The 27,496-nt window shown below is 36.2% G+C and overlaps 1 protein-coding gene across 6 annotated transcripts in view; it reads left to right on the top strand.

The window, feature by feature from the left end:
- Positions 1-26,631, top strand: part of LOC126374840 (synaptosomal-associated protein 25) — a 35,386-nt gene extending 8,755 nt beyond the window's left edge. Inside the window, exons 2-9 of one of the 6 annotated variants that reach the window (XM_050021581.1) lie at positions 8,791-8,884; positions 9,960-10,001; positions 14,008-14,056; positions 14,887-15,004; positions 15,386-15,514; positions 16,036-16,180; positions 21,178-22,752; positions 23,254-26,631. In XM_050021581.1, coding sequence (XP_049877538.1) covers positions 8,792-8,884; positions 9,960-10,001; positions 14,008-14,056; positions 14,887-15,004; positions 15,386-15,514; positions 16,036-16,180; positions 21,178-21,243 — 642 coding nt within the window. In that variant the 5' untranslated portion in view covers position 8,791 and the 3' untranslated portion in view covers positions 21,244-22,752; positions 23,254-26,631. Of the gene's footprint in view, positions 1-8,790; positions 8,885-9,959; positions 10,002-12,262; positions 12,312-13,084; positions 13,134-14,007; positions 14,057-14,886; positions 15,005-15,385; positions 15,515-16,035; positions 16,181-17,517; positions 19,506-21,177 lie in introns of all 6 variants that reach the window. The other 5 variants (XM_050021584.1, XM_050021583.1, XM_050021580.1 and 2 more) reach the window with 5 other exon arrangements.
- Positions 26,632-27,496: the final 865 nt, after the last annotated feature.

The raw sequence follows: 27,496 nt of genomic DNA on the forward strand, positions 1-27,496 counted from the left end.
CAGTAGAGACACCTGATGGGAGAAATAGGCAGTTTTTATCCTCATTCCCGAAGCGATTTTCTTAATTGAAATAAAATTTTCGATACCGACATCCGGTTTCCCGACTTTTTAAATTATAGCAAGAATTTTCTCTCGCCGAGAAGACTTACGAATAAATGTTTCTCGTTCACCGCGTGGGAGGAAGTAATTGTTAGAAACAGTTTTTACCGCTTCGAGAAAGTTCTTTTACTTAACTTGAAAGATTAAACATAATATTTCAGTTAAGGTAGAGTCAAAACTCCATTGTTTCTGCCTGGAACTTTTGGCTTACGAGATAAATTATCTTTAAACTTTATAGTTTCCGTTTGGGATTGATAAAAGGAGGCATTTGCATCACAAAGATAGATATATAAATATGTATGAAAATGTTTATACAAGACTTCAGCTAACACAGTCTTGCGTTGCGACAAATCTAAAACACAAGTTACACGGAAATGTCTCAATAAATATACTATATCTTCATATAAATCTGGAGTAGTCGAAATAAAGTAAAATGATAGTCATTAACGGCTAACTGTGTCGTAACTTACAAGTTACTTACCTAACATATTATTAACCTTGTAGCTACGTAACATCTAAATATAGAGCTCATTTAATCCCTATGGGTTACCAAGTAAGACTGCAACCATTGTACATATTGGGTTCAATGTCAAACACAATACGATCAATTTCAGACAATAGAAAGGACCTTTAGCCGCAATGCTGAGATTTGGAGACAGTTTCGATCGATCATACGACTTGACACTGCGAGAATTATAATCAAACAGAAATATTATAAAAAAAAGAGTATAAATACCACAGAAAATTAAAACACCCCTAGAGTGATTTTCACAATTATATTCGCTTTGAAAAATGTAGACCTCTGAAAAGTATAGATGAGATAAGAACCTTCTACTTCAGTTACTTTCCATCGTTCAACCTTTGAAGATACCCTACTAATTAGAAGCAAATATGGAAAGTTTCAAAACAACAGAATCCACAAAAGGCTAACTTTTTAATGGAACATTTCCAAGAATTCAAAGTTAAGAATACGAAAATTAGTTTACAGAGAGCACTGACCTTACTGAGGGATCTTTACTTAAACCCGACTGAGATATGGCACATGACAAATACATGCGGACGAAGTTCGCCATTTCTGTCGGACGTGTGTTTGCCAACGTGTGCCCAACGCGGGACCCTCTTATCGCTCAGACAAATTGCTTCCCTTTGTTGTACCAAACGTATTCACCTTCTATTAGTGCCGCCTATCTGCCCAAATTACATCTCCATAAAAATAGACGTTTAAATTCCTATTCCATTAAAATTGACGCTGTACGGTCACGAGCATTAATATGTTTAACAAATTGAACTGTAAGTCTCACAAAATGTCAAATATGTTAGTGCGACAGAGCCCTAATGTGGGTATATTATATTGCTCATGACTACATATAAACAAACAAAGGATAGGAAAATAAAAGTAATCAATGTAAGAGTTTAATGGAAGCATAAATAATTAAATTACACTCGTGTTACATGCTTGTGTGCTCGGGAATAACTTTATAAAGGTTTTAATTGAGGCATGTGTAAGTACTAAACAAGTTAAAAGTTGCAACGTGGGTAGGCCCTCGCCTACAGCCCGGGCTCGCTGCGCGCGTCTATTGATTTTCCCAGCGTCGACTGCCACATCGTTGAGCGCATATCTTCGCAAAAGATTACTGGACCTTTTAGGATACGCAGAAATCCGACTGTCATTATGACCGCCGAATCTGGTTCCCAAATTAACGCATCATAATAAACGCCTTACCGTGGCCGATTTGCATATGTCCACTATCCAAATACGCATTAGGGTTTGTATTTGGTCGGGAGTAAATTCAATGACATATGGTTTTTAATGCGCAGAAGACAGAGGTCGATGTGACACGAGACAGATGTGTGGAATGGGTTCGAGTTAGAAGGTCTCGCCCGCACGCGCTACGCCCGCCACCCCACAACGTGTCCTATCTCGGTCGACATGCCAGACATGACTTATGGGCTATACGATACGACGCAGGCTCTTCCGAAGCGTTAATTGGACGTGAAAGAGCTGATATAGGTAAACAGTAAATGTTAACAGCAAAGCTTCATTGCACGACAGTTAGAAGTTTTGAAATATTATAATTTAGTTTTTTTATTGTACAAAAATCCACTCTTGTCGACATAGTCATAAATAAACACAACGATTATATTTTGAGTATCTGCCTGTGACAGATCAGTTGACATTTTGCGCGACCAATCGAACGTTAACTCCGGTCGGTCGGATATAGCGATATCCGACGGAGTGGATAGATCGCGAACTTTTAATGAAACGCATTTGGATGGAAATTCAAATTAATAACACCGGTTGTTTTTGCTTGTCAGTGTCAGTGCTCTGGTTATAATTAAAATTACTTCACTTCACCAGCATCACAGGATTAACCTCTCATCTGCCGAGATACCAGACACAATAGACGTTACATTGTGTCCGGCACTCGAAAAGTTAAAGCAAAAAATTATGCTTGCCATATTTTGGTACAAATGGTACGAATGGAACTAACACGAAAATAATAAATAGTGTTTAAAACCTAGTGAAATACATACCTATGTTAACAAAATTCTGACTTTAAAACATGAAAGTTCCTAAATTTTAAAAGTATGCCTTTGTTAGAATGACTAAACCTGAAAATGATACAAGCCTAGTAGCAGCTAGCGGGGCATAACGCGCTAACAGTACGAAGACAAGCTAAGCACCACTGTGGAATAATGGCAGCATTAAAATTCAAAGGTCGGCTGCAGACGGCACGGCATCGCATGTCCAAACAACGTTATATTTCAATATGCAGTACTTTGCAATTTCACTTTCCAATACGTTCATTTATAATTTACATCGTCAATGAGAAATAGTCTGCCTTCCTTCCTCTTTCTACACATGTAATTTTCTTTGAACAACTGTTATTGAGTTTTTCTGATGGTAAACAGAGCACGTCAAAGAATGTAATTGATACTCGTAGTCTCGTCGAGAGTAGAATTTACATTGACCTAAGTAACCTTTGAATTGCCTTCACAAGTTCAATACAAGTCAGTCTATGAAGATGTATTGTGTAGACGTTTGAATGCTGTGGATAATGGACATTTTCCCACAGCTCTTTATTCACAGAACGATTGCTGTTGGCACAAAACGTGAAAAAGCGATGTCATTAAACTTATTGATTTCCTACATAATCGTCGAATGAGGTAGTGTCTAGGTTTTCTTATATTCAGGAAGAGTGATTAGCATAATTGATTTCTTTAAAATCTTTGTACAATAGAGTGAAATTGTTTTTCCGCTCTAATTTTTTTAATATAAGAACATCGTTACCAATTTCGATCATTTTGCTTGAAGAAGAAATCCACGAGGCTAATATTGTTAATTAGGTGAAGTACTAGTTAGTAGTAAAAATGTATTTATAGGTAGTTTTCTTGATTTGGACTTACATTGATCGAATTGGAGATGTCCTTAGAAGAGTTTAGTACGATCTACTCTGAACCGGCGCGGCGGCGTGCGTGTATTATGCGATTGATGAATGTGGAGGAAGCAAGAGATGTGTGTCAGGATCGAAGCAAATGGAATTCCATAGTCTATGCTTACCTCGGTGGGAAATAGGTGTGAGTTTATGTATATATGTGTAGTTTTCTTGATCAAAATATTTAAATCACACTGGTAGTACCAGTGTTGGTGAGTGTACTGGTAGGCGCACTAGAACACCCACGCAAACATGCCATAACTTGTCAGTCTGACTGAATACAACACGAACACGAATAATACAGTAAATATAGAAAAGGAAAACCTTTTACTTTTATTACGTCGTCGTGACGTCCACACCACAGGCTACAACTAGAGCATCTGTTTCTAAATTTATAACAGAGATATTTATCGAGATTATAGATATTTGATAGCAAAATAAACATATTCTATACATTTGAACAATCTTCATCGTTTGCGTGGAGTAACAGAAATATTACGCTACAGTAGCCTGCAGTCATATAAATTCTAAAATAAACATAATAATGTCATATGTAAATATTAGTGCTAGATAAGAATAATGTAGTAGGTATCTATTCTGAAATGTTACTTTTCTTGTTTCTCTCCAATATTCTTTCTGTCACAATTAATGTGAGTTTATGGGCGTTGTTAAGGAAACCAACGTCGGCGTCGCCTTGTTTTGTTATCCTGTGAGATGGCGTTAATATAACGTTTGTAAAGGTTACCTTTGAAACGTATAACATTACCTTTGACATTCACTGTTCTATTTCCTATTTACCCTTTGGTATACACCTATTTAAAACATAGAATCTTCAAACTGGAGGAACGCCATATCTGAGTTTCTATGGTTACAACCCTATCATGTAAAACCCTCAAGAGCTTGGTCAAGTTAGATACGCTTAACTTAATCTATATAGGATCTACGACACATTGAACTTGAAGTGGGTCAGCGGTATCGGGAGAATTGCCAGCTGGCTTCGACTTACACGAGGGCCATCGCTGATCCACTTTATTTTATCCAATGTGCTATTTGTGATTGTGCGTCCTTGTGACAACGCGGTGCCCTTCCAGTAACCTTGTTCTTTGGCACATACTGAGCATGTTTAGGAATCGGAACGCACTTACTGGATCTTCGAATTGTTGACTCCAAAATTTAAAGCTATTTATTACCTTAAGCTGTGGCATGAATAGGAAAATCCTCATCAAATGCATACACTCACTTACTTATATTCATTAACACATAATTATATAAGATCAAAGTAGTTTCCGTTGGGGTAGGCAAACACTACCGAAATCCACTTACTATCCTGACACACCTCTTTCGCATAGTAACTAATAGAAAGTCGCGAATATTTTTTTTTTTCATCAAGCCCTCGCTAAGCGATAAAATTACTTTGTGATCCCTAGTTTGGTTAGGACATTACTGGCTGATCACCAGATTGTCCGAAAGTAAGATGATCGGTGCTTCGGAAGGCACGTTAAGCCGTTGTTCCCGGTTACTACTTACTGATGTAAGTGAGTAGTCGTTACACGAGCCATGTCAGGAGCCTTTGGCAGCTCAATAATAACCCTGACACCAGGGTTGATGAGGTTGGTATTCCACCTCACAACCCACACGATAAGAAGAGAAGAGCAATGAGAGCATGTGACACTTAATGGTATAACTTCGGCACACCGGTCAAATTACTATTCATTACAAAGGTGGAAGTTTTAACAGCGAACCACAACGGCCGGCGGTGGGAGGCCCCTTCTCTTTGTTCCTAGCACTCAAGGTCACCTCCTCACCCCTACGTACCCCCACATTTATGACCCCCAAGTTCATTGTTCACCAAAAACCGTTAAGCTACGTATAAAAATACAATTATGAATTGCCAGCAGAATTAATCCTGAACCAGATGGTGGTGTCATTTTTCACTGAAATACTTCGTCCCGTAACAAAAACTGGTTAAAAAGTTAAATCTGTATTACGCGAGTGCTGTCTTTAGCAGATTCTCAACTCTCGGATGAAGATAAATCTGGGGCTCGCAAAATTAAATATTCTTGTAAAAACATTTACTTTCATAAAGAATTTACTTACTGACTTTCAACTACGCAAAAATATCTCGGCATTTCTTAATGTAAATATTTGTTTTCCCTTTGTGGTTGTATTTCTTACGGGATCTGGTTGTACTTAAAATACAGCCGGCTTTTTATTTAATAAAGGCTTTGATGTAGCAAGGCTAAATCTAACGAAAACTTAAAATCGTTTTGTATCTCGTTCGTCACGTACTTTTGGTATCCGACAACATATTGTCATCGTAATCCATTCTTGTGTTAGTTATATCGATCAGTAATGGGCGCAGGCCTACATTAATATTGATATACGTCATAGAGCACGATGTTCTTGTACGCCCGGTTTCTATTTTGATTGATGATAATAAGGGTTATTTCTGTTCTTCGAAAGACAAGCTGAATAGTTGACTGTAAAAGGACAGTGTATAATTATATTATTTATTAGCCATTACATATGTTGAACTGTGTTGTGTACCCTTTAACAATTTATTTGTCTACCCGCATTCTCCTTCTTGTTTAACATAGAAAAGGCGGGAGCTGCTTTTAATAATTCAACGCGAGTTTCGTAAATATACCCGGCTCCGAACAGTCAGGTGAAACAGAACAATGGAAGCAAGCAACTGCAGACTCAGCCTACGTATTTTCCTTTATGAAAACTTTTCCAATGCATACCAATGAAAGGTTTTCGCTAGAAACTCGACCGTTATTTATCCCGAGAGTCGGATTTAGTTTCCTAACCTTTAAATCTCGGGATATTTACATCAGCTAGTTCGAAAATTGAGTACGAAACGAACCTAATGGAAATTTCTGTCCCTGATTTATGTTTTCTACTTCTGCGTTCTGACTGATGCTGCAAAAACTTGAGCAATAACATAATTTTATGTATCTCCTGGAGCTTAAGAAAATTCGAGGGTCAAAATGAACCGTTATTTCAATTTTGCGAACATACCTCGACCTTCGGTCGTATTTTCATAGAACTTCTCGCGTTCTCTCGGAAAATCTTGAATGGACGCGGTGTTTTGTGAATTTTGCATGAGGTTAATAATTTAAGGGGCACTCGCCTTCATAATGGTAAGTAGTCCGCAGCGTCAACGACCAATTCTCGAAGCATTAATCTGGGTTATACGCTGGCTGGCGATCCCATTTATGAGCGTTGGGGTTTATGACACCGACATATTAACTGCTTGGAACAAACTTTACGCGTTTGGGATAGTTGTGACATCGTGAGATTGAGATCAAATCGCCTTAAAGGCTTTAGTGGAGTGATTAGGTATGTTGATTTGATACCTACGTATTCCTAAATTATTTTATAGTACCTAACAATTTTGTCGAATTATTTTGATTTGTAATTAACCCTCGATATCAAATCTTTGATGATCGTGGAGTAGAGATTTTGCAGTAATTTTTAATGCTCTTAGTATTACAAACCACTTAACATTACATCTGACATAATCACTAAACTAAATGAATCTTAAAAAATATATATTTTAGATTTATTACAGCTGATGATTCGGAGGAATAATGAAACGCCCTTGCCCTTTTGAAATTAATTACTAGAGTCCCAACTAAACACTATCTGAGCGAAGGTTTACATGCTTTAGCATAGCTTGTGCCGTTAGGCTCAAGATAAAACGCCTTACTAAATTATTAAATGAGACTGAGTATTTTTAAGCTACTCTACATACCTAATGGTACCGTAACTTGGCAATGACAAGACCAAAATATAATAATTGATTTTGTCGGGACTAGATAATATTGTCTGGGATTGTTGCGTAAGCAGATAAGTTATAAACTTAGATATTCCTACTATTCTGTCTATTAGGATTGAAATGTTATAAGAGTTCTAGATCTTATCATAACATAGGCGAGTAAGCCTTTGTTGTTCCGTGTAGATAATAAGTTACTTAACCCACAGAATTAATTGCGAATGTAAGGCCGCGCGCAAGGTTACCCCAAGGTTGAGTTTTAGGCCCAGTATTTTATTTCTTTCACGAACTTTGTTCAATTAGAGCTTTTGTTGACGCTTTAGGATCTTATCACGTCAGCAAACTCGTATAAAGATTTGTAAAATGTGAAAGAGTTTGCTCAATCATTCGCTTTTTCTGAAAATGGGAGAAGCTTCATTGTAAGGAACAATGCGGTTGAAAAAATGGAAAGAACTTGCGTACAGGCATGTTTTTACGAGAAAATTTCTTATCTTTTCGCACATTTAGAGAAAATGCTTATTCATTTCTATTTTGAACACCCCAAATGAGATTGCGAAACGTCAGACGATTTAAACAATGTGTTCAAATAACGAAATGAGATGGCTGTATCAGACGTTACGTCACAAAACAAACTGTCTGAAAACTGGAAAATGGCAGTGGAAACTCAACATCCAAGACCTCTCCAATATTCCCCGAAGTAGTGTGCTAGTTTCAAGTTTATTTACAGTAAGAGTTCAGTTGCTCTGGATTGAAATTACTTAAAAGGAATGGCAGATATTTGATATAGTAAAATTCTATGGATAATAAAAATATATTAGGATAATGATCGATCACACACAATAATGGGTGATTTTCTTTTCTTGCTGAAAACATCAGACATTAGACCATATTGTCACTTACCATCAGGTGAGATTGTGGTCAAACGCTAGCCTATATTATTTAAAAATAATAAATACAATTTGTACTGTATTCAATAAAGTGTATTTGATTTTAATAATCAATATTTTATCGTAATTTCTTTTACGGCACACACTGAATAGGTACATTTTTCTAAGTCACATAATATACAGTTTATTATCCACTTCCAAATTTAGAAATTATATTTATAAATACCGATAAGATTTTCTTTAAGGAACAAAATGTTTACTATCGTAAGAATTGAAGAATCCTGATCTTTACCGAACTTGTCCCTTTTCTCAGTAGTTTGTCGAATTTATAATTATGAAAAAAAAAAAACACTACTCTTCAGAGCACGTAACTGTGGAAGATTCCTTTAATTAAACTGAAAATCGTAAACCATAACTTGACCTTACTAAAATGAACGTTTCTTTAACCTCTTACGGCTGAAATTGTCAAACACAATAGTTAAACAATGGGGTTTGGATTTTATAAGGACATTCGGTCTTACGGCTTTAATGCTTTGAAACTGATTTTAACTTTTTTAAGTGTTTTGACAAATGTTGGTATTGGTTCCAGGATGCCTTCAGCAGCGCCACCCGCCGAGAATGGCGCCGCGCCGCGCAGCGAACTCGAGCAGCTGCAATTACGCGCCGGGCAGGTCACCGATGAAGTAAGTACTGTAACCATAACAACATCTTGGGTTGGCATCACTTTTACGTTGTCGATTCTATATACCGGTATAGATATTTGTTTGATCGTCTACTTCTTTCTTAAATATCATACTTACAGGTACAAAATATAAGGAAATAAGTACACATATATTTTTTAAAGAACTTTTTATGAGACATTTTAAAGTCTTACACTTATTTTTTGATTTTTGTCAGGACAACCGCAGATATCGCGGAGTAACTCAAATAAATGAATAAAACTGCTTTTGTATCCAAAACATTACTCTCAAAGGACATTTCTCTCAGTTTAGTGACATCAAAGACCTTTGAAGAAACTCAAATAAAGAACAGAAGGGTCGCCGAATTTTTATTATGTCAAGAGAAATTGACTCCTGGCTTTATTTCGGACAATTGATTGCCGAACAAGGCTATAACATTGATTGACGCAAGAGCTTACGGAGATTCAATTGGATCTTAATTTGTTTCTGAAACAAACCAAAGTTTCAGATCAACTCATTTGAAGTACTTTTCTGGATTGACGGTTTTATTGACATTGATGGTTTTGTGGATACTTAAATATTTAGGTATGTCGTTCAGGAAAAAAGGTTTGGGTTCTTGTTAAATATTTACGTAAACGGATTAGGAACTTTTCTGTTACGGGTTTGAAGGATACACTGTATCAGGTTTAGATGGTAGAGGTATGGTAAATACTTCACCAAACAACATCACTCCGATTTGAGCTTGGTAGTCTTTTGGGTAAAACCTAAAAATATAAAAGTTGAAAAGCTTTTGAAGCCACTCTACTAAAATGCATCCATAGCCGAATCAAATGAAGAAATCAAAATCACTGCTGCTCAACGGTCACACACAGAATGATTATGAGTTTAGGAGTTAGGTTGTTTAGAATCTGTTCACCACTTGTCTGATAGACAGTTGTACTGCTTTCAAACATTTATTGGGCGGATACCAGATGGTTTATCAGCAAGTGGTGCAACAGACCGTTAAGGTTCATCGTGTTCAACAGTCAGGGCACCTGTATTACGATATTTTGCTCAATTTGAATCATTTGTGTTCCAGTCATTGGAGTCCACCCGGCGTATGATGCAACTATGCGAGGAGGTGAGTTCTGTTCACACCGTTATAATTATCGTTAGAACGCTAAGATTATATAAACAATTTCTAACAACTGCCGTAAAGTAAACAAAAAGCCAACTTGGCACAATTTTAATATAAAGCGAATACCTTTTAAGATTTATTTACAAAAAATAATAATTTCTAAAACAATATGAATTTACCTTACCTAGACTTTTTCGCAATATTACCCTACGGCAGTTCAGTAATAAAAAAAAATACGAGAATGGGAGTGACATAATCAAAATGTCGAGAATACCTCCCAGAGATCAGCTCATATTAACAATATTCGTTTAATATGACACTGGATCTCTTCCCTATTATGAAATTGACGTGCACTTGTACAGAGTATTAACTTTCCCGTCAACTTGAAATTGGAATGACTGAATTTTTTGGACCGAAATAAAATTTCTGATCTTCTTTAAGTTGTGTAATATTATTAAAAATGTATTGATTTTCCAAGCGTTCGAGAATATTGGACCAGTCCCCATGTCTTAACTAAATTAGACTTAGACGATAGAAGTGTGCGGATTCGTTGTTAGCCGCGTTTCAGTTGTTGACGTTTATGTTCCCCATAGTTTGTTTATGTTGAGTTGTTCTGTTGTTATGTTACTTGTGATCATCTGTGAGAGAGGTGTTCTCGATGCGAGGGAGTGAGGGGTATAGCGGAAGTGTCCTGGATAGCCCCAAGCTCGGTTTGGTCTCCGACGCCCGTCCCCGTTACCCCCTAGGGCGCAGCCTCTGCTATCCCTGGCTGTTGTGTATCGATGTCGCTAAATATTTTTTTATTTATTATTAAATGTATATGTATGTATATTGTAGCTGTCCAGTAACCCGTATTTATATTTTTTATTTTTTCCTGTGGATAATACCTTTATTTCAATGTATTATGTTACAATTTAACCGTACATATGGGTGTTGCATGATCCGTGCCTTATGTGCCCGAATATGTTAGAGACCTCTATAGCCCTTTGTGTTGTTTGTAGTAACTGTAAATTTTGTGTGATCAAATTTAACTTCCTCGGCAATCCCGAACTCGACGCTGACGGTTAATTACAAAATTAATTACTCGGAAATACAACTTTGTTTGATAGAATGATCTATTTAAGCAGTGATAACAAGATAAATTAACCCTCAGCTTTTGGAGAAATCAGCTCTGCGCTGTTATTGGTTGTACCGCATGAAGTCATTGAGGACTAGAACCACCCCAGCCCCTTATCAGTTCCGAATACTTCTCAGATATTAGTGTTCCCCTTAGTGTATTATTTGTCCCGGTGTGCGCTTCTTGTTGACCAATAGTCTTACTTATCCATTGTGCTTGGGCTTGCTTCGACTTTAACCCCCGTATGACTCGGAAGCCAACTCTCTCCACAACATATCCGCCTGCGAGGCTGTCTCCTTCAACCGCACTCTCTTCTGCTCTCCTTTCCTTTACTCTTCTTAGACTTCCCTTTCTTCTCTCTTCGATCCGTTTCAATGACTATCCAATAATTTGAGCTCGGACCCTAACACGAACCGATGATGTAAAGGTACCGATTGTCACCGTTAATGTTCTATGTTTCGTTCTATATCCTCTTTAGTTGACTCTGTTTGTATCTTAGGTCTCTGTGTAGTGGCTGCTCTCTGTTGTTGACTGTAAATCTATTATGTTGTATGATTTCATGCCTTCTTCGAACATTCACAATACTGCCAATGTGGGCGTGAACACACCCCGTACCTGCCACTTAACTCCAACAAATATATCGAGCTACACCTGATTCCAACTCTCACAACAAATACAGACTAATTAAAATATTTATTATCTGTATTTACATACTTTCAGTTAATTAAGGCATTTACTTTTATTTATTTTTAATACGTATTGATAACATTTCAATGCGTTACATTAGTTTATGTGATAGTGTATAGTTATCTGTTTTATACGTTACTGATATTATTTTATTTACAATCAGATGAGGTTCACGCGAAAACTGGTCTATTCAATATTGTAACATCAGGAACAAATGAGATATGTGACACAGCACAGACAGACTCAACACGACTCGCAACACAGTTCAGACATCGCGGAGGACATGGCACGGCGCAAGGCGCGTGGTGCGTGGTCCGCGTCAGTGCCAGCCCGCAGCCAACGTGCAGCCAGCCGGTGTGCCGTGTGCTCCGCGGCGACACTGTATCTCGCGACACCGCACACTCCACTGTACCCCTCACAACTAACATGCTCTCTGACTTTTTGTTTCTGCGGCTGGTAGAGCAAGGAGGCCGGCATTCGTACTCTGGTCGCTCTAGACGACCAGGGAGGTGAGTGATCTGCGAGATTTGCAACACTACATTATTTACAATTTTATCTATTTTACCTTTTTGAATAACTTTTGAGCGACGTAGGGTTTTCAGCCGACTCGAAGACGGGCCCGACGAAGTAGAAGATGCAAGGGGGTATCGCATTGATTATGTATTAAATTTCGTCACTGCTAATTCAATGCAAAGGTGCGGGCATCCTCTGAGACTTGGGCCTTTGACCATATATGACTCACACACCGAGATCACGGAAAACCCACATCTTTGTATATGTATATCATTCGTTCGTAGATATATACACCACTTTGCACAACTTAATACAGCGAGCGCCGGGCGAAGTCGGACGACCGACATACAGAACTGATCCCGAGCGAACGATACCAATACATTGCGCATTTCAGATGTTTGTACTCGACTCTCGAAAATTTAACAACTTTACCAGAATCACATAACGTATAAACGACTGAGCGAAGTAAATTCGAAACGCTTCTCTTCAACGCACGACTCTTGACATCACACAGAATAATCATGAATCATATAAAACTGAGCACAGATGAAACTGAATCTGGTTTACTTGCAAGCTTCACTGCATGCATGTGGTTGTATGGAGTAGTGTGTGTAGCCGCCGTGTAGCCGTACAGCTAGCGCCGTAGCGCCCGCACCGCCGCACGGCACGCCGCACGCACGCCGCCGCCGCAAGCGGTCCGCACCCCGCCACCCACCGCCCCGATACTCTCCTCTACGATATATTATTTTGATTTGTATTTTATGTATAGAGCGAGGACGCCGGGGGGCAAGCGCTTCATATGTTGAGTCACCAGGGCGGTAAGAGTTAAACTGACACGTGGGTAGTCGAGCCGTGAGAACGTCTGTGTTGAATGTGCAGTTGATTAACATATATTAATCTCTTTGTTTTTCTTTGACGTTTCTCTTGAATAACGACTTATCTGAGATCGATGTTGCGTGTGTTTCTATGTTCGATGGGGATGACTTGAAAATATAGTGTACATAGAGCCCGATGGCCGTTCGTTGCTAATTGTCGCAAAAGACTGTTACTCTATCTTTTGCTGAAGATTTAATTTGAATGAGCTGCGCAAGATGTTTAGTTCTTCCGTTGATCTTGTCGACCGGAACGCTTTTTATAGGTATATTTAGTTATCTTTCCGATCTACTATACTCTTCTCTTACTGAACTGCGGTACTATTGAATGCGCGTTATCCGAGTGTATCTGTTGACGTATAGTGTGGTACGCCTCACCTCCATGGCTAGCGCGTTGTTCATGTTAGCGTACGTAGGTGTGCCACTGTTAGCTCGGTCTGTGTCGGCGGGGGGCCGCCTGCGCCCCTCGCCTCTACATATTAGTTTGTTCATTTCTATCTTCAACTCAATTAATACTTTGCTACATTCACGTTTCATTTAGGAATGGCTTTATGGATACGCTCATTTGCTAATTGTTTTTTTTTGTCATATCATAAACGGGGCCTCGCGGCCTCGACGCGGATCATCAATGTTTTTGTTTTGTTTTTAGTTGAGTTTGAGTTGTGTCGGTAGGGAGCGGCCCCGGGCCGCGCGCGGCCCTGGCCGGGCGGTGCCTCGCGGGCCCGCGGCCGTGCGGCGCCGCTCGGCGGGGTCGCGCGCGCCTCTCCGACCCTCACGCATACGTTTGGCGAGCTATAGTGACATCATTATTGTGTTGTAGAGTCACGAGGTGGGCATGAAAACCCTGGTCATGCTGGATGAACAGGGCGGTAAGCATCCAGTAGTTCTACTTTACATCACTCATATTTTAGTACAGCTTTTGTCTGAGATGCCAGTTCGGATACTTACGAGAACTCGTTGAATGAAAATGATTTAACTTAAATGTCGATTGACGATTTGCTAACAGTTTATTTAAATGGATAATATGCAAGGTAAAAAGTTCATGATCATATATTAAACTAGAGAATAAACTGCATCAGGCGAGCCCCGCTCCCGCTGGCCTGCGAGTCGGGAGGGGACGCTGAGATATAAACTTACCATTGAGTTCACACTTTCGACTTTTCATTTAGTTTTTCTCACGCATCTAGCTATGCACGACTACTTCAATTTTGCTGTTTAATTGCATGAGTTTTAGAGTTTATGAATTTTTGAATTCTAAATGTTAGCAACTATGAGTATTGTATTACTGTTATCACTAGTATCAGCACATACATCATGTTGAAAGGTAAAGATTATGTTTTAATTAGTATACCAGATAAAGTGTAAGACACCAACCGGAAGATTTAACTTAGAGAAAATGTTAGAGACGATGTTCATTATGAATAAATATTAGATGCTTAACCTAGTGCGCAATATAATAGAATCGCTGTAACTCTTCGTATGCATGAGCATAACTAGCCGTATTAAAGCTACGGGGAAACTTGTCTTACACTTAGCTCTGGTTTGTCGAGAGCGTTGAGAATTTACAAAAGGCGATTTGAAATCCGAATTAATTTAAAAAAGAGCTCGCGTGTTAATAATAAAAGAGTTAGGCGCTTAAACACATTGTTTGGGAGTTGTGAAGGGTAGTTGATATAACGAGTTGTGTGTGTGTGGACAGAGCAATTGGACAGGATTGAGGAGGGCATGGACCAGATCAACGCGGACATGCGCGAGGCTGAGAAGAATCTCTCCGGTATGGAGAAGTGCTGCGGCATTTGCGTCCTGCCCTGCAACAAGTGCGTAACATTTACATACTTTCCAGGGGATTTGAAAAGGCCCCATCGAAGCAACTCATCGAAAAAGCAATATTGCTATTTGACATTAATTGACTATTGATTGTTTTTAACCGTCCAGTACTTTGTTGTTTTGACTCACGTCACGCCTGTTTTACCAAATGGTCAACTTTCCCTTAAGATCTTTTAGAGAAGTATTCAAAAATTGCAATTTTAAGACCAGTCGCTTTATAATTTTAAAAAGCTGAGATGTTTAGATTTTTAAACTTTCTTAAGGGATTTTACAAAGAAAGTAATTCACATTACTAAAGGACCTGTAAGACGCCTGAGTCTTAGGAAATCTAGTGAAGACATTTACTTTCATGTGAATGTAAACACTTTCAGGGGAGCGTCGTTCAAGGAAGACGACGGCACGTGGAAAGGCAATGATGATGGTAAGGTGGTGAACAACCAGCCCCAACGGGTGATGGACGAGCGCAACGGTATAGGACCACAAGCCGGATACATAGGCAGGTTAGTACGAATTCTTGTTATACATAACATAAACAGCCTATTTACGTTCCACTACTGGGCACAGGCCTCCCCTCAATCAACCGAAGAAGGCACATACTGTCACAAATACCGTCAACCTCAGAATTTTTCAAATTCTTCTACTTCTTCTATCAAGTCGACAACAAATCCTTGCGATATAAAACAGCAACTTTTACAAATTGGCATTGTATAAAATATAAGAAATTATAATTATCAAAGAGAGAAAAGTCGTTGAAGATATTAGCAGTACAGATAGGTATTCCTCAAATTATCATAACATACTATTTAAGATGCTCTTAGAAACCTACCTGGTTGGTGTTTATATCTATAAGAGCAAGCTTGATAATCTTATCTAGCTTTAAATACAAGAGAAATATATTATTATTGCAATATTGCTACATTTCACTCTTTAAACACAGCGAGAAAACCAGAACCCTTTACAAATAAAAATCACCTCACGGCAAAGCAACTGGACACAAACGCAAACCACGTAAACTTTGCAGGATAACAAACGACGCGCGCGAGGATGAGATGGAAGAGAACATGGGCCAGGTGAACACGATGATTGGCAACCTGCGCAACATGGCGCTGGATATGGGATCCGAACTGGAGAACCAGAACCGCCAGATCGACCGCATCAACCGCAAGGTAACGCTTCAGATGCTGGTCGCAGCACTGATTCCAGGGGGTTCGTTGACAATAGGAATGTCGCATTTTTACATTGAAAAGAGAAACAACCTACCTATTTATTATAAAAGGACGATACTAAGACTTAAAACTTAAACAAAATGTCAATTAAAAAGAAAACAAAGGTGCAAAGCAGGTGTTATTATAACTGCGAAATAAATAATACAAAAAAGGAAGATATATGAGAAAAAGGATTGCAAAATTCTGTAAGGAGATACTTGGCTATAGAATAAATTAAGTTCTATTCCATCACTTGTAAAATTGTGATCAATTGCGAATCTATTGTCTATAATAAAATAAATCAACCTATACTTTTGATTATTAAAATAGTCCTTGTATTGGTTGAAATAATAGATGCTACGAGCAATTGTGACCGTCGTGCTTAAAACACGCTATAGCATGAAACGAATTCAGAGTAACTAGTAGACTTACAGTGCAGACCTGCAATTAAAATAATTAATAGCAACGAACCCCCTAAAGCGTTTAAATTTTATTCATTGGTTGGTTATCACGAAAATTTTGTTAAAACAATTGGACTTGATATTCTATTTCACAGTTTTAAAATGCATTTTTATATCTCCCGGATATTCTTTCATCATTTCGTTCATTTAGAATAAAGGCTCTCATCTTTAGGTTGGAGTTAGATAGCAAATTCATTAGCAAATGCGTCATGGAGAGATAAAAATGCATTATCTTTAATGTTTTCCGAGGCACAGTAAAGTTTATCGCGTGGACGTAAATTTAGCTGTGTCTCCAGTGTTTCACTAACATCTTCACCATCAAGTGTTTTGCCTGTCACCTTAGCAGTGAAAATGTGGTTACTACTATCCTTGTCTATTGTGCCGTCTGTATCTAATCTTCTGTAGCTTATTGGCCTTCAAAATTTTCGGTCACTGCTTTCCTAAAATCCTATCTATCATTTAGTTCTATCGTTTCCACTCGAGCATGATCTGTCTGTACCTTTGTCCTGTAGTGAATGCGGTTAGAATGATTGGTTGTTCTTTCCTGATCTAAATGTTGTCTCGAAGTGTTCATATGACATGTCCACTGACTACCCACAACACATTTACACTGTCATCGTGTACCGAGTGTTGGCTCACATCATCCGACTGACTAACATATGTCCAGATTAGACGTCATCAGTAACACTGTCATTTACATAACATGTGTCTGTTTCAAAAGACAGCGACTGTAGCATACTGCCGTAACTGGCGCACACATTGGCAGACTATTTCGGAATTGAAAGTACAGTCGCTGTGGATTGAAATATGGAAACAATACGGGTGTTCTGTATCTAGGGGGAATCGAACGAAACGAGGATAACGCTGGCGAACCAGCGAGCGCACGAGCTGCTCAAGTAAACGGCGACGGCACTCCTCACACACACACTCGCGGTCTCGTGGTCGCTGACGTCGCAGCTGCGCCACCGCTTGCAGCGCCACCACGCTACTTGCTCTCGAACGTACAACACCCTCAAACTCTTATATTGAATTTCTTTAACGTTCAATTGCTGTGCTTTAATTTATTTATTTTTCCAAAGTTGATAGTTCGACAGCAAGTGCTTGGCTCTGCAACCGGACGGTGTTTAACAACTACATTATTTCGCTTAGTATCTCCTCAACTTTGAGATACTTATCTACCTATTTATTCAAACGTTACATTAAGATCTTATACTCCAATCTATCGGCATGCTACTGTATTAAGTGAACACTCCGTAATTTTCCTAGAAAAGTATATCTTATTCGTTGTTTAAAAAAAATGTTTCCTTACTATTTACATCGCTCAATTCCCGTAGATTTTATTAAAAATATTCAATAACGACAAGCAGTTTTTGGTGCTCATTTTGTGCAGTAGGACATGTAAAGTTACAAAATTATCTAGTAATAATCATCTCGTATAATTATAATATCTTAACCTCTCATATAATTTCTAAATTATAAAATAGTTCTTAGGAATTTGAAACGGCGAGATTTATTATTTTGAGAAAATGCATTTACCCGTTGTTAAAACATACTAGTGTAACTGTTACATATACTAGGGAACCGAGTTTTGAATTATCGCTTCGACACATTCGCAATAAAATAACGTTATTGTTACAAAATTGTTATTTACTAGCGTTATTCGTTAAGTCATATCGCCCTTCACCGTATAGTTTGCGTCTTTAGAAGATCATTGTTAATTTTTACACTGTTAAAAGTAACGTAAGAAGAGGACGTATAAATGGTGACTATGTGAGGAGCGAAAGGGAAGAAGTGATATGTGATAATAGTTCGGAATTAAGCGTTAGAGGTAGTATTGAGAAGTCTTCTATAGCATTCATTGAATCTGCACTGCAAAAGATTTCATCGTTTGATGCCTTTCATAGAAGCATTTATGTTTTGTTTGATAATAAAGTTTACACTAAGCAATAACTTGTTGAACTATATGAACATGAGATTAATGTTACTTATTTACATTTGTACAACAAAAAAGCAATACAATAAACAATAAGTATTACACTATTTATTCATTCCCATTTGAATTCAAATTATCATAATACTAGTTGATATATCAACAAACTAAAATAATTATAATTATTGAGGTCCTCGATTAATGCGTATATAATTCGATGTTCTTCATAGGCCAGTAAATAGAACACTGATACTAGCTTGAGCACATATCTATACAATAACATATCTGCTTCTACGGAAAGTACTGCAGTCACTGTAACTAGTATTTATAATAGCTAAATATTATAAACTTAGAAATAATAATACTTATGTCTTAATTACTTAGTATTTTTTATTTATTTCAACAATAAATCTTTTCATTTATGAAGGTTTTAGTTTCTTTATTACCCCTGAATAAAAAGTTGAATATATTTTTGGTAAATAAGTTTCATTTTTATCGAACGAATACTTTGGGAGTAGACTAAGGATAATAATAATATACTTTAAGTAATAAACAAAATCTTAAAGACAATTTTTCTTTATAAATACACTTATATATTATTTTATTTAACAATATAAAAGTACAAACAGAAATAATTCATTATAATAATTTTCATAACTAATCCAATTCTAATACAACCGCCTGCACTAAGTTGCACGTATATTTTTATTTTTTTATGTAATAAATAAATATGAAATAAATCACATTAGAAGGCTAAGTAAAGCTAGCTAGACGTATTTTATAATGACTATAGTACAATTTTATATAAGTCAGGAATAACGAAATACAATGTGTGACGTCACTACCACGAGACTTACACGCACACAAACAAACACTCAACACTTCGGTGAAAACCGTGAGTATATACTTTTTTATAAACTCTTTAAAGCAAAGCACAGCTTACTATAAAGCGAGATATTGCACAAGGTACGCTTTTGTGTACAGTCCAGTACAAAAACTACTTAGGTCACTTTTTGAATATTAAAGCACGGCTGAAGCCTCAATTAAGGTCATCACCCATTTAACGTCTTAATACCAGCATCAAAATAATGCAAACTGTGCACAGAGCGGGGAACGAGAGGAGGCGCGCGGGGTTTTGTATGAAACTGCTAATGAAATCCCGAGCTATGGCCGCGAGTTTGAATTCATGTTTGGATATCACATGCTTTCCAAGATGTGTGCCCGGTTAATATCAATAGGCTCACCTCCTACCTATTACGGGACCTAAACATAGCTGGTGAGGAGAGGGTGTATACTTATACTTCCTATCCATCTCTGCCTACCCCTTGAGGGATATAGGCGTGATATTATGTCTTATGTGCCCCACCGTCTTGGCCTGCTTTCCGTGCTCTGTGTGCATCAAGTTTATTGCGCGACTTTTAAATTGTTTCCCATAGTCATCATTTTACTAAGAGTAAAAGAGTATGTTAGTACGAAATCTTAACATTAACATCAATCTTTGGTGACAATTCCGGCGGAGAAAATTATTTGGTTTGACAGATATAAGAAGTAGTGCTGTCCTTAACTTACGCTACGTATTAAAAAGAAATAGCGTTACTTTTAAAACTGTCAAATGTCAGGAATTGGTACCGTTGCGAGGCTAAGCGATGCTGTTTGATTAAATGGGAGGTGAACGTACCTCGCTGAACATTAGGCTTATGTGGTTATTTACTTATACCATTCGACGTTGATTATGTATATTGACATTCTGATTGCCAAAAGAGCCCTGGAGGATTAAAAAGGCTATATCAAAGCAATTCATCTGTAAAAGCAATATTGCTATTTGACTTTTCTTGAAATTGCGCACCTTTATATGCGCAGATGTCAAATTGCAATATTGCTTTTTACATGAATTGCTTCTATGTGGTATTTTTAACCCCCCTATTTATGTATATGGTTAATTTTAGTACTTTGGGAGTACTTACATAAGACAGTCTCGAATCGTCAATTTACATAAAAATATTTGGTTACTTATACCACATTGTGTTACCCTTTTCTTCATTCTTTCTTATTCTTCTTTTCTTCTTCCTTCACCTTGTCTTCTTTTATTTTATCTTTCTTTTGATTTTCTTTTTGGTTGTCTGTCATTGACTTGTCATATTTTTTTCTTAAGGTTATCTTTTTCTCTTCAATTTCTTACTTCAATACTGTCTAAGTCTGTAACAAGTGGTATTTCTCAAAAACAAAAAGACGTGCTTTTGAGAATTAATAAAATTATATTTGTATTAATTAATTAATATTTGTATTATTAATTATAACTAAATCCAGATTTTACAGATTTTGACGCATACCTACTTATTTATTGAAATCATCATAAATAAATAACTTTCCTATTTATAGGTATTTGGATTATAATCTGTGAAAACATAGTCATTTGCAAAGAAAAGTGTACACCAATACATTGGTTATTATTCTATGAAGGTTAACTTTTTTATGAAGAATGACACAGAATTGTCACAAATTACGATTCAAAGCGAATTCATCAAATTGTAAAAAAGAGTTTAAAAGTTATTTATGTGACATTATAGGGCGAGAGCAACGAAACACGCATAGCTGTGGCGAACCAACGGGCAAACAAACTTCTCAAGTCTTAAGCTTCTTAAAACATCTACATCGTGGAATGACGCTTACCAACCACCAGGTTATTTAGGGTATTTGACTGGGTCAGAGATAAATTATAAAATGCTGATCTAGAAATAGAAGCCAGTCTAAGACGATCAAAAATCAATCTCATTTTGTTTTTCGATTTACTTTCGAATTTTATGAATAGTAACAATGAGTACCGCTTTTATTGATGACGTCACAGGACAGTATTTTTTCGTTTCGACATTTGGTAAAAAGTATCTTATTTGACTAGGTTGTCAAGTAGCTTATTATTACACTTTATTTCATATCAGCCGATATTCGAACTTGCTGACATAGAATCATATTGGCTATTATTGCCAACGTGTCAATAGTTCGACAATCGATAGTTGTCTTTAAAAATCATCTATACTATAATCAATCATCTATTGATAGCTCATTTAGATCAATACTATCGTCACAGTCTAAATATTATTATTAATTAATATTGCTTAATATTCGACCTAGAAGGACGCACATTGACCAAATTGGAGATGTCCTTAAGAAGCAAGAGAAGTGTGTCAGGATCGAAGCAAATGGAATTCTATTGTCTCTGCTTACCCCGGTGGGAATAGGCGCGAGTTTATTTATGTGTGTTAATTTTTTCTATTTTTTTTTAAAACTATCGATAGTAGCATATCGATAGGCAGCACTAAGCCTATAGGCTCTTAATCGCTTCGATGTGTCGAGAAGAATTCAAATTTTGCGGTAGATAAGAATTGACTAGGAAACTTTAATTTGATCTCGAACGCATTTGAAAGTAACTTTCTTAATTAAATGCTCAAGTGATTAAGTTAAGTGCGTCTACATTAAGTTTGTCAAAGACAAAACGGCCTATGTTATGTAACATGTTATGTTAAAAGGGCCCATGATCATCATGAAATGTAGAAGTGTAATGTATGAAGTTGTAGAATTGTTGTTAAAGATGTAAGGAATATCGACAGATGAGTTGTCTACCTCATTGAGTAGATACATAAGTATCTATTGATAGCAATAAAACTCAAGTTAGGAAGTTGTTAGTGTTTTAGAAAAGCGGGGGTTGTGCTATTAGTCTTAAGTTTGCCTCTGGAATGATGGGTGAGAAGAATGCAAAGGCGTTTTAGTTTAAATGCTTTGAAACGTGGTAAGGATTTGGGGACCTGGGGGTCTAAAAGGGCAGTTCATCTAAAAAGCAATATTGAAATTTGACATTTCAATTCAATTCTTGATTAATGGCTTTTGTGTGATTACAAGATGAATGATATAAAATAATTAGACATTTGCGCATATAAAAGTAAGTGCGCAATGTCTACAAATGTCAAATATCAATATTGCTTTTTAAGTGAATTGCTTCAACATGGCCTTTTTAAACCCCCCTGTATTGTAAAGGGAAAAGTTTTCTCAGTAAATTCTTATTTCAAACAGTGCAAAGCGATACATTAATAACTCTTTTTAAATCAAAAGTAATATGAAAGAAAGTGTAAAAAAAATGAAAATAGAAGGTCAGTAAGCGTCATTCCACGTAAATTCTACAAAATATAATCGATTAGTATTTATCGGTAAGTACAGTTCTTATAAAATTAATACTGTTATTATAAATACATAATTATATTAAACAATATCGCAATAATGTCGGACTGTAGTAGTTCCTAGTCGCATTGCAACGAGTTTCCCGTCTATATAATATAAACTGTACTTACCCACATATATTTATGTAGATATAGTGTAATTTAACTTTTGTTTATTGTATTATCGCGCGGTGGCTCTGAAACGATAATTAATATAGCCAATACTACTTTTATAGAATTTATTCCATGAACTTTAGGAACTAAAACTAATTTTCTGGTATTTCTGGAAGTTAAAAGTACCTAAATTACTGAAGTAATTATTAATATTTGATAAGTAAGTGGGTCCTAAATCTAATAAATGAAGAAATACCGGACTAAGTATTTAGAATATAGTTCATTTTTCTTTTTATAAAAAAAATAATATTTTCATTTCAGAGCTGTCGTCTTAAGCCAGTCTTGCCTGATTTAAAAAAAAATGCTTAATTTAATGTGATGGAGTGAGGCGGTGGTAGGACATATCAAAAGCACGATTTGTGCTTATTGTATTACGAAATTATATTAGGTTGCATTTTTAGCTTTATTTTAATATATGTGCCAAACAAAACAGACTTTTTTTGCGATTGAAATGGGATTAAAAAGGGTGGATTTTATTTTAATTACCTAATTAAACATTGGTGCCGATTCCAGTATACACCATCTAATCTTATTTTAAGTTATATCTGTCATTTTCTTATCCGCCGAAAAGGAAAGGGACGGGTAATCGACGGGCATAAAATTTATGGAACACGCGTCAATTTTAGGCAGAAATCTAAAACAACCCTCTATAAATTTCACATTGTTAATAACCCGACAGAATTAAATTGACAGCACACTTTATAATTATTATTAGTTCATTCACGCATTAATTTTAAAATTATCATCTGCCATCTGTCATCTTTACGGCGGATAAGAAAATAACAGGTATAACTTAAATAAAATTATTATGGTGTCTACAGGAATTAGCGCCATTGTAAATTGGGATTGTTAATATAATAATGTTTAGGTTTAAGTTGTTCTTGTTGTAGCAAGAAATTGAAGGCTATAGGTAGGCTTACCAAATCCAAAATGACCAAGACCAAATGGTCTTCTTACCTCTATTAACGTTTTAGACATCCCATTTTTCGCTGTTACTTTATCATTAAACTTTTGTTTAGATAATTACTAAATAAGACTTTATTACATACATATTTAAATAAAGATTCTCTGGCCGATAAGTTAAATAACAATTATTTATTAGTGCACGGCACTCACTCGCACCGTCTCGTAAGAGTTATACGATAAATTATAAGCTTTTATATATGTATAGGTAACATTACTTTGCACATCACAATAACGGATGTTGAAGTAAAGAAAAGAAAGGTTTTAAATTAAATATATTTTAATTTTAAATAAAATTCTTTACACATAATTTTCCACCATGAAATGGTAAATGTCATTTCTCAAATAATATTCAAATTGTATTCACTTACACTTCCTAATAAATAATAAATAAATAGTGAGATTTATAATAGTAGTTTTGTGCGTTGATAAATGTTTGTACAATTAATATTACCTATTCTTTTGCGTCAGTGTTACCACTGTAAACATGATTCGTACTGTTTATGTGTTAGATTAAGATAATAATGGTGCCTCAATAATATTTTTCGTCAGATTCTTTGGGAGTCGTTGCGTTTAGTTACAATGAAATTTAGAGCTTTTTGTATTGATTTTATGACATGTAGAGACTGTAAGCCAATTACCATAAGGGGCTTTTCAAGCTGTGGATTTATTTTTTGTGGTCGTTTGCTGTAAATACCTACCAACATTAGTGGCTATGAGGGGTCCTCCCCAGTCTTCCTGATTATAAAAATTATAGACGAATATACCTGTAACCGTAATTCGATAGGTTACAGAGGATTTCGCAAAGAAATCTATTAATTAATATTTCTACCAATTTAAAACAAACATATGGCAACACTCAGTGCTCAAACAGCGCCACCTAATTTAACTTTACCATAAGTTTAATAGTCGGTAGTCTGAAAAGTCCCTTAAGACCCAATGAGGGACTTTCCAGGATACCAGGTTACCAGGATAGTGTTAATTACATATTTTCTCATTACTCGGGTACATAATTATTCAAAAATCCAATGTAATGGCAGAAGCATGTATAAAAATAATTGTTGCTTGATATTTGGATCACATTATGTATAGAATTATGTTGCTACCTATATTGCTTCTCTTTGTTTTGATCAGAATAATAATGGGTGGTAGATGTAATTGTGCGTGGGTGTAATAAAAAGGGTTATCACTTGTACCCAAAAACAAAGATAAAAGAAAAAAAAATGTAAAAAATATTTATTTACCAAATAAAGTAAAATTAACACAAGTTAATAGCGGGCCCTGCACTAAGGTTTCCCCTGTATCGCAGTAGCCCTATGGTATAACAATTTTTGCGTAAAGATTAAAAATACCAAGTCCGGTGGAGACTCAGGTACCTACATATGTCGCAGGGACATGATAAAAACGGGGATTTGATCAATTCAAAGATGCATTATCCATGAAATTAGAAGGTTAAACGAAGGAAAATCTGTACAGCGCCATCTATATTGTTTTTGAGGAACGTAGCCTGGAAAGTCCCTTATTACTAAATATAATTTTAATGTGATTACTGACATAATGCAATAGTGTATTATAGTTGAACGTTTAAAACTTTATTACTTAAAGTATATTGTTGTAAGGGGAGTAAAGTGTACCGGCCTTAGAGTAACGAATAGGATTGTAAAACAGCGGCTTGACAAATTATACTCGTGTCTAGGTGAGGGTCGTAGCCGGAAAGGACGTATTTTTCACTTTTTGGGAAAAAAGTATGTTTCACTTTTTGAATTTTCAAATATCTCTATATTCCCTTAGCCCCCTCATTCCCCTCTCGTCTGTATCTCGTTTTATAAATACAGGGTTTCCCAAACTTTTAAGAAAACGGAACACTTGTGGAATGATTACAAATCAAATACAAGATACAAATCATTTAAAGAAGATATTAAATAATTTCGCGGAACTCTGGTGACTTATCTACGAAACGCCTAGAGCTTAGCATAGGCAAGCGTTGTTCCTGCTTATCCCGTTGTCTCGGCAGAATAATGGTCTATCTTCAGCTATTTGTTTTTCACAGACTTCGGAAAAAAAGATAACATGTCTAAGAAGGGCACATTGAAGCGATTCATCTAAAGAAGCAAGATTCAATGAGACATTTTTGCATTGAAAAGTTTTTTAGATGAATTGCTTTAATGTGGTAATTTTAGACCCTAAGGACTTTTTGTGTGTGTTTTTAATTATTGGCTACTTTCCTAATATTTCTTTAGTGGTATAACTAGGCCATTTACGGCCACTCTCCTTATGTAATTCTAGACCTTTTTTGTATGCTTGCTCCTAATTTCCCCCACAGTCCCCAGTGCTCGGTTACGACCTTACACCCCTTAGTTATAAGAGTTTTCAAATCTCTATGTCTTTTTCTCTCAACATTAGTTTCTAAGGGTTACCGTGTTTAAACGCGCATTTATCTAAGTGCATATTTTAATATTGATATATTTTAACAATGTTATCTTGTATAGTATTGTTTCATTGCTATATCTATCCAATAGATGTCTAACCGCCTGCAATATATCCCTACTCGTTTGATTCAGCCTAATACTAATCATATACTAGATAGAGCCATGTATATTTTCTTTAAGAATAGATAATAATAACGGATAGTATAAAATGTTAATTTCTAATTACATTATTGATTTGTTAATAACACCATGTTTGTTTCATTTCCGCTCTTAACCCCACATAACATCCACATCAAAAAAGACCTGAAGAAATCTCTTTTATAGACAGTTGCCACATCGAAACAATTAGTCTAAAAAGCAGTATAATATTGCTATTTGACATTAGTTGGCACTTACTTTTATACAAATATACAAAACACAAATAAGTATACTTTATTGCACACAACATACAAAACAAGTTTTACACATAGGAACGAAAGATACAATATACAATCGCCTTATTGCTAAGCAGCATTAGCTATTATATGTCAAATAGCAATATTGCTTGTTGTTACGTCTCTGTTGGCTTGTCGTATAATATTATACTAATTATATTATTATTGCATTATACAATATACCGATATTTATATACACTTCTATTTGGTACTATTCTGACACATATTTCTCTAACAGAGCTTTAGAATAAAATAAACCAATTTTTTTTACTTACGTAACTTAAACCATTAAAGACATTTATTAATAAAAACTTAGTCTAATTACACATAGATACAAAATTATAATTAAATGGTTTTTAAATTAATCCAACATTAATGAATTAACGTCTATGGTCTCATGCGTTAGGTTCAAATAATCCACCTCGTGTCATTCCCGGCGCAAAGGTGCCCATCAAACTAGCCGCGTTTCCACGCTGGATAGCGATGGACAACCGTTGCACAAGGTATGAACCTGAGCGGGCGGCGTAACTTACACGATATGTATTATATTACTTATTTATAGGTATACGTCCCAATTTATAGGCAATGGTTGGGAAAAAAATGTGTAAATGTATGACAATTCTTATAACGGAAACAGAAATGCCTAAATTCAACTTAAAGCCATAATTATTCAAAGCC

The sequence above is a fragment of the Pectinophora gossypiella genome, chromosome 18, assembly GCF_024362695.1.
Source record: "Pectinophora gossypiella chromosome 18, ilPecGoss1.1, whole genome shotgun sequence".
NCBI classification, from domain to species: Eukaryota; Metazoa; Arthropoda; class Insecta; order Lepidoptera; family Gelechiidae; genus Pectinophora; species Pectinophora gossypiella.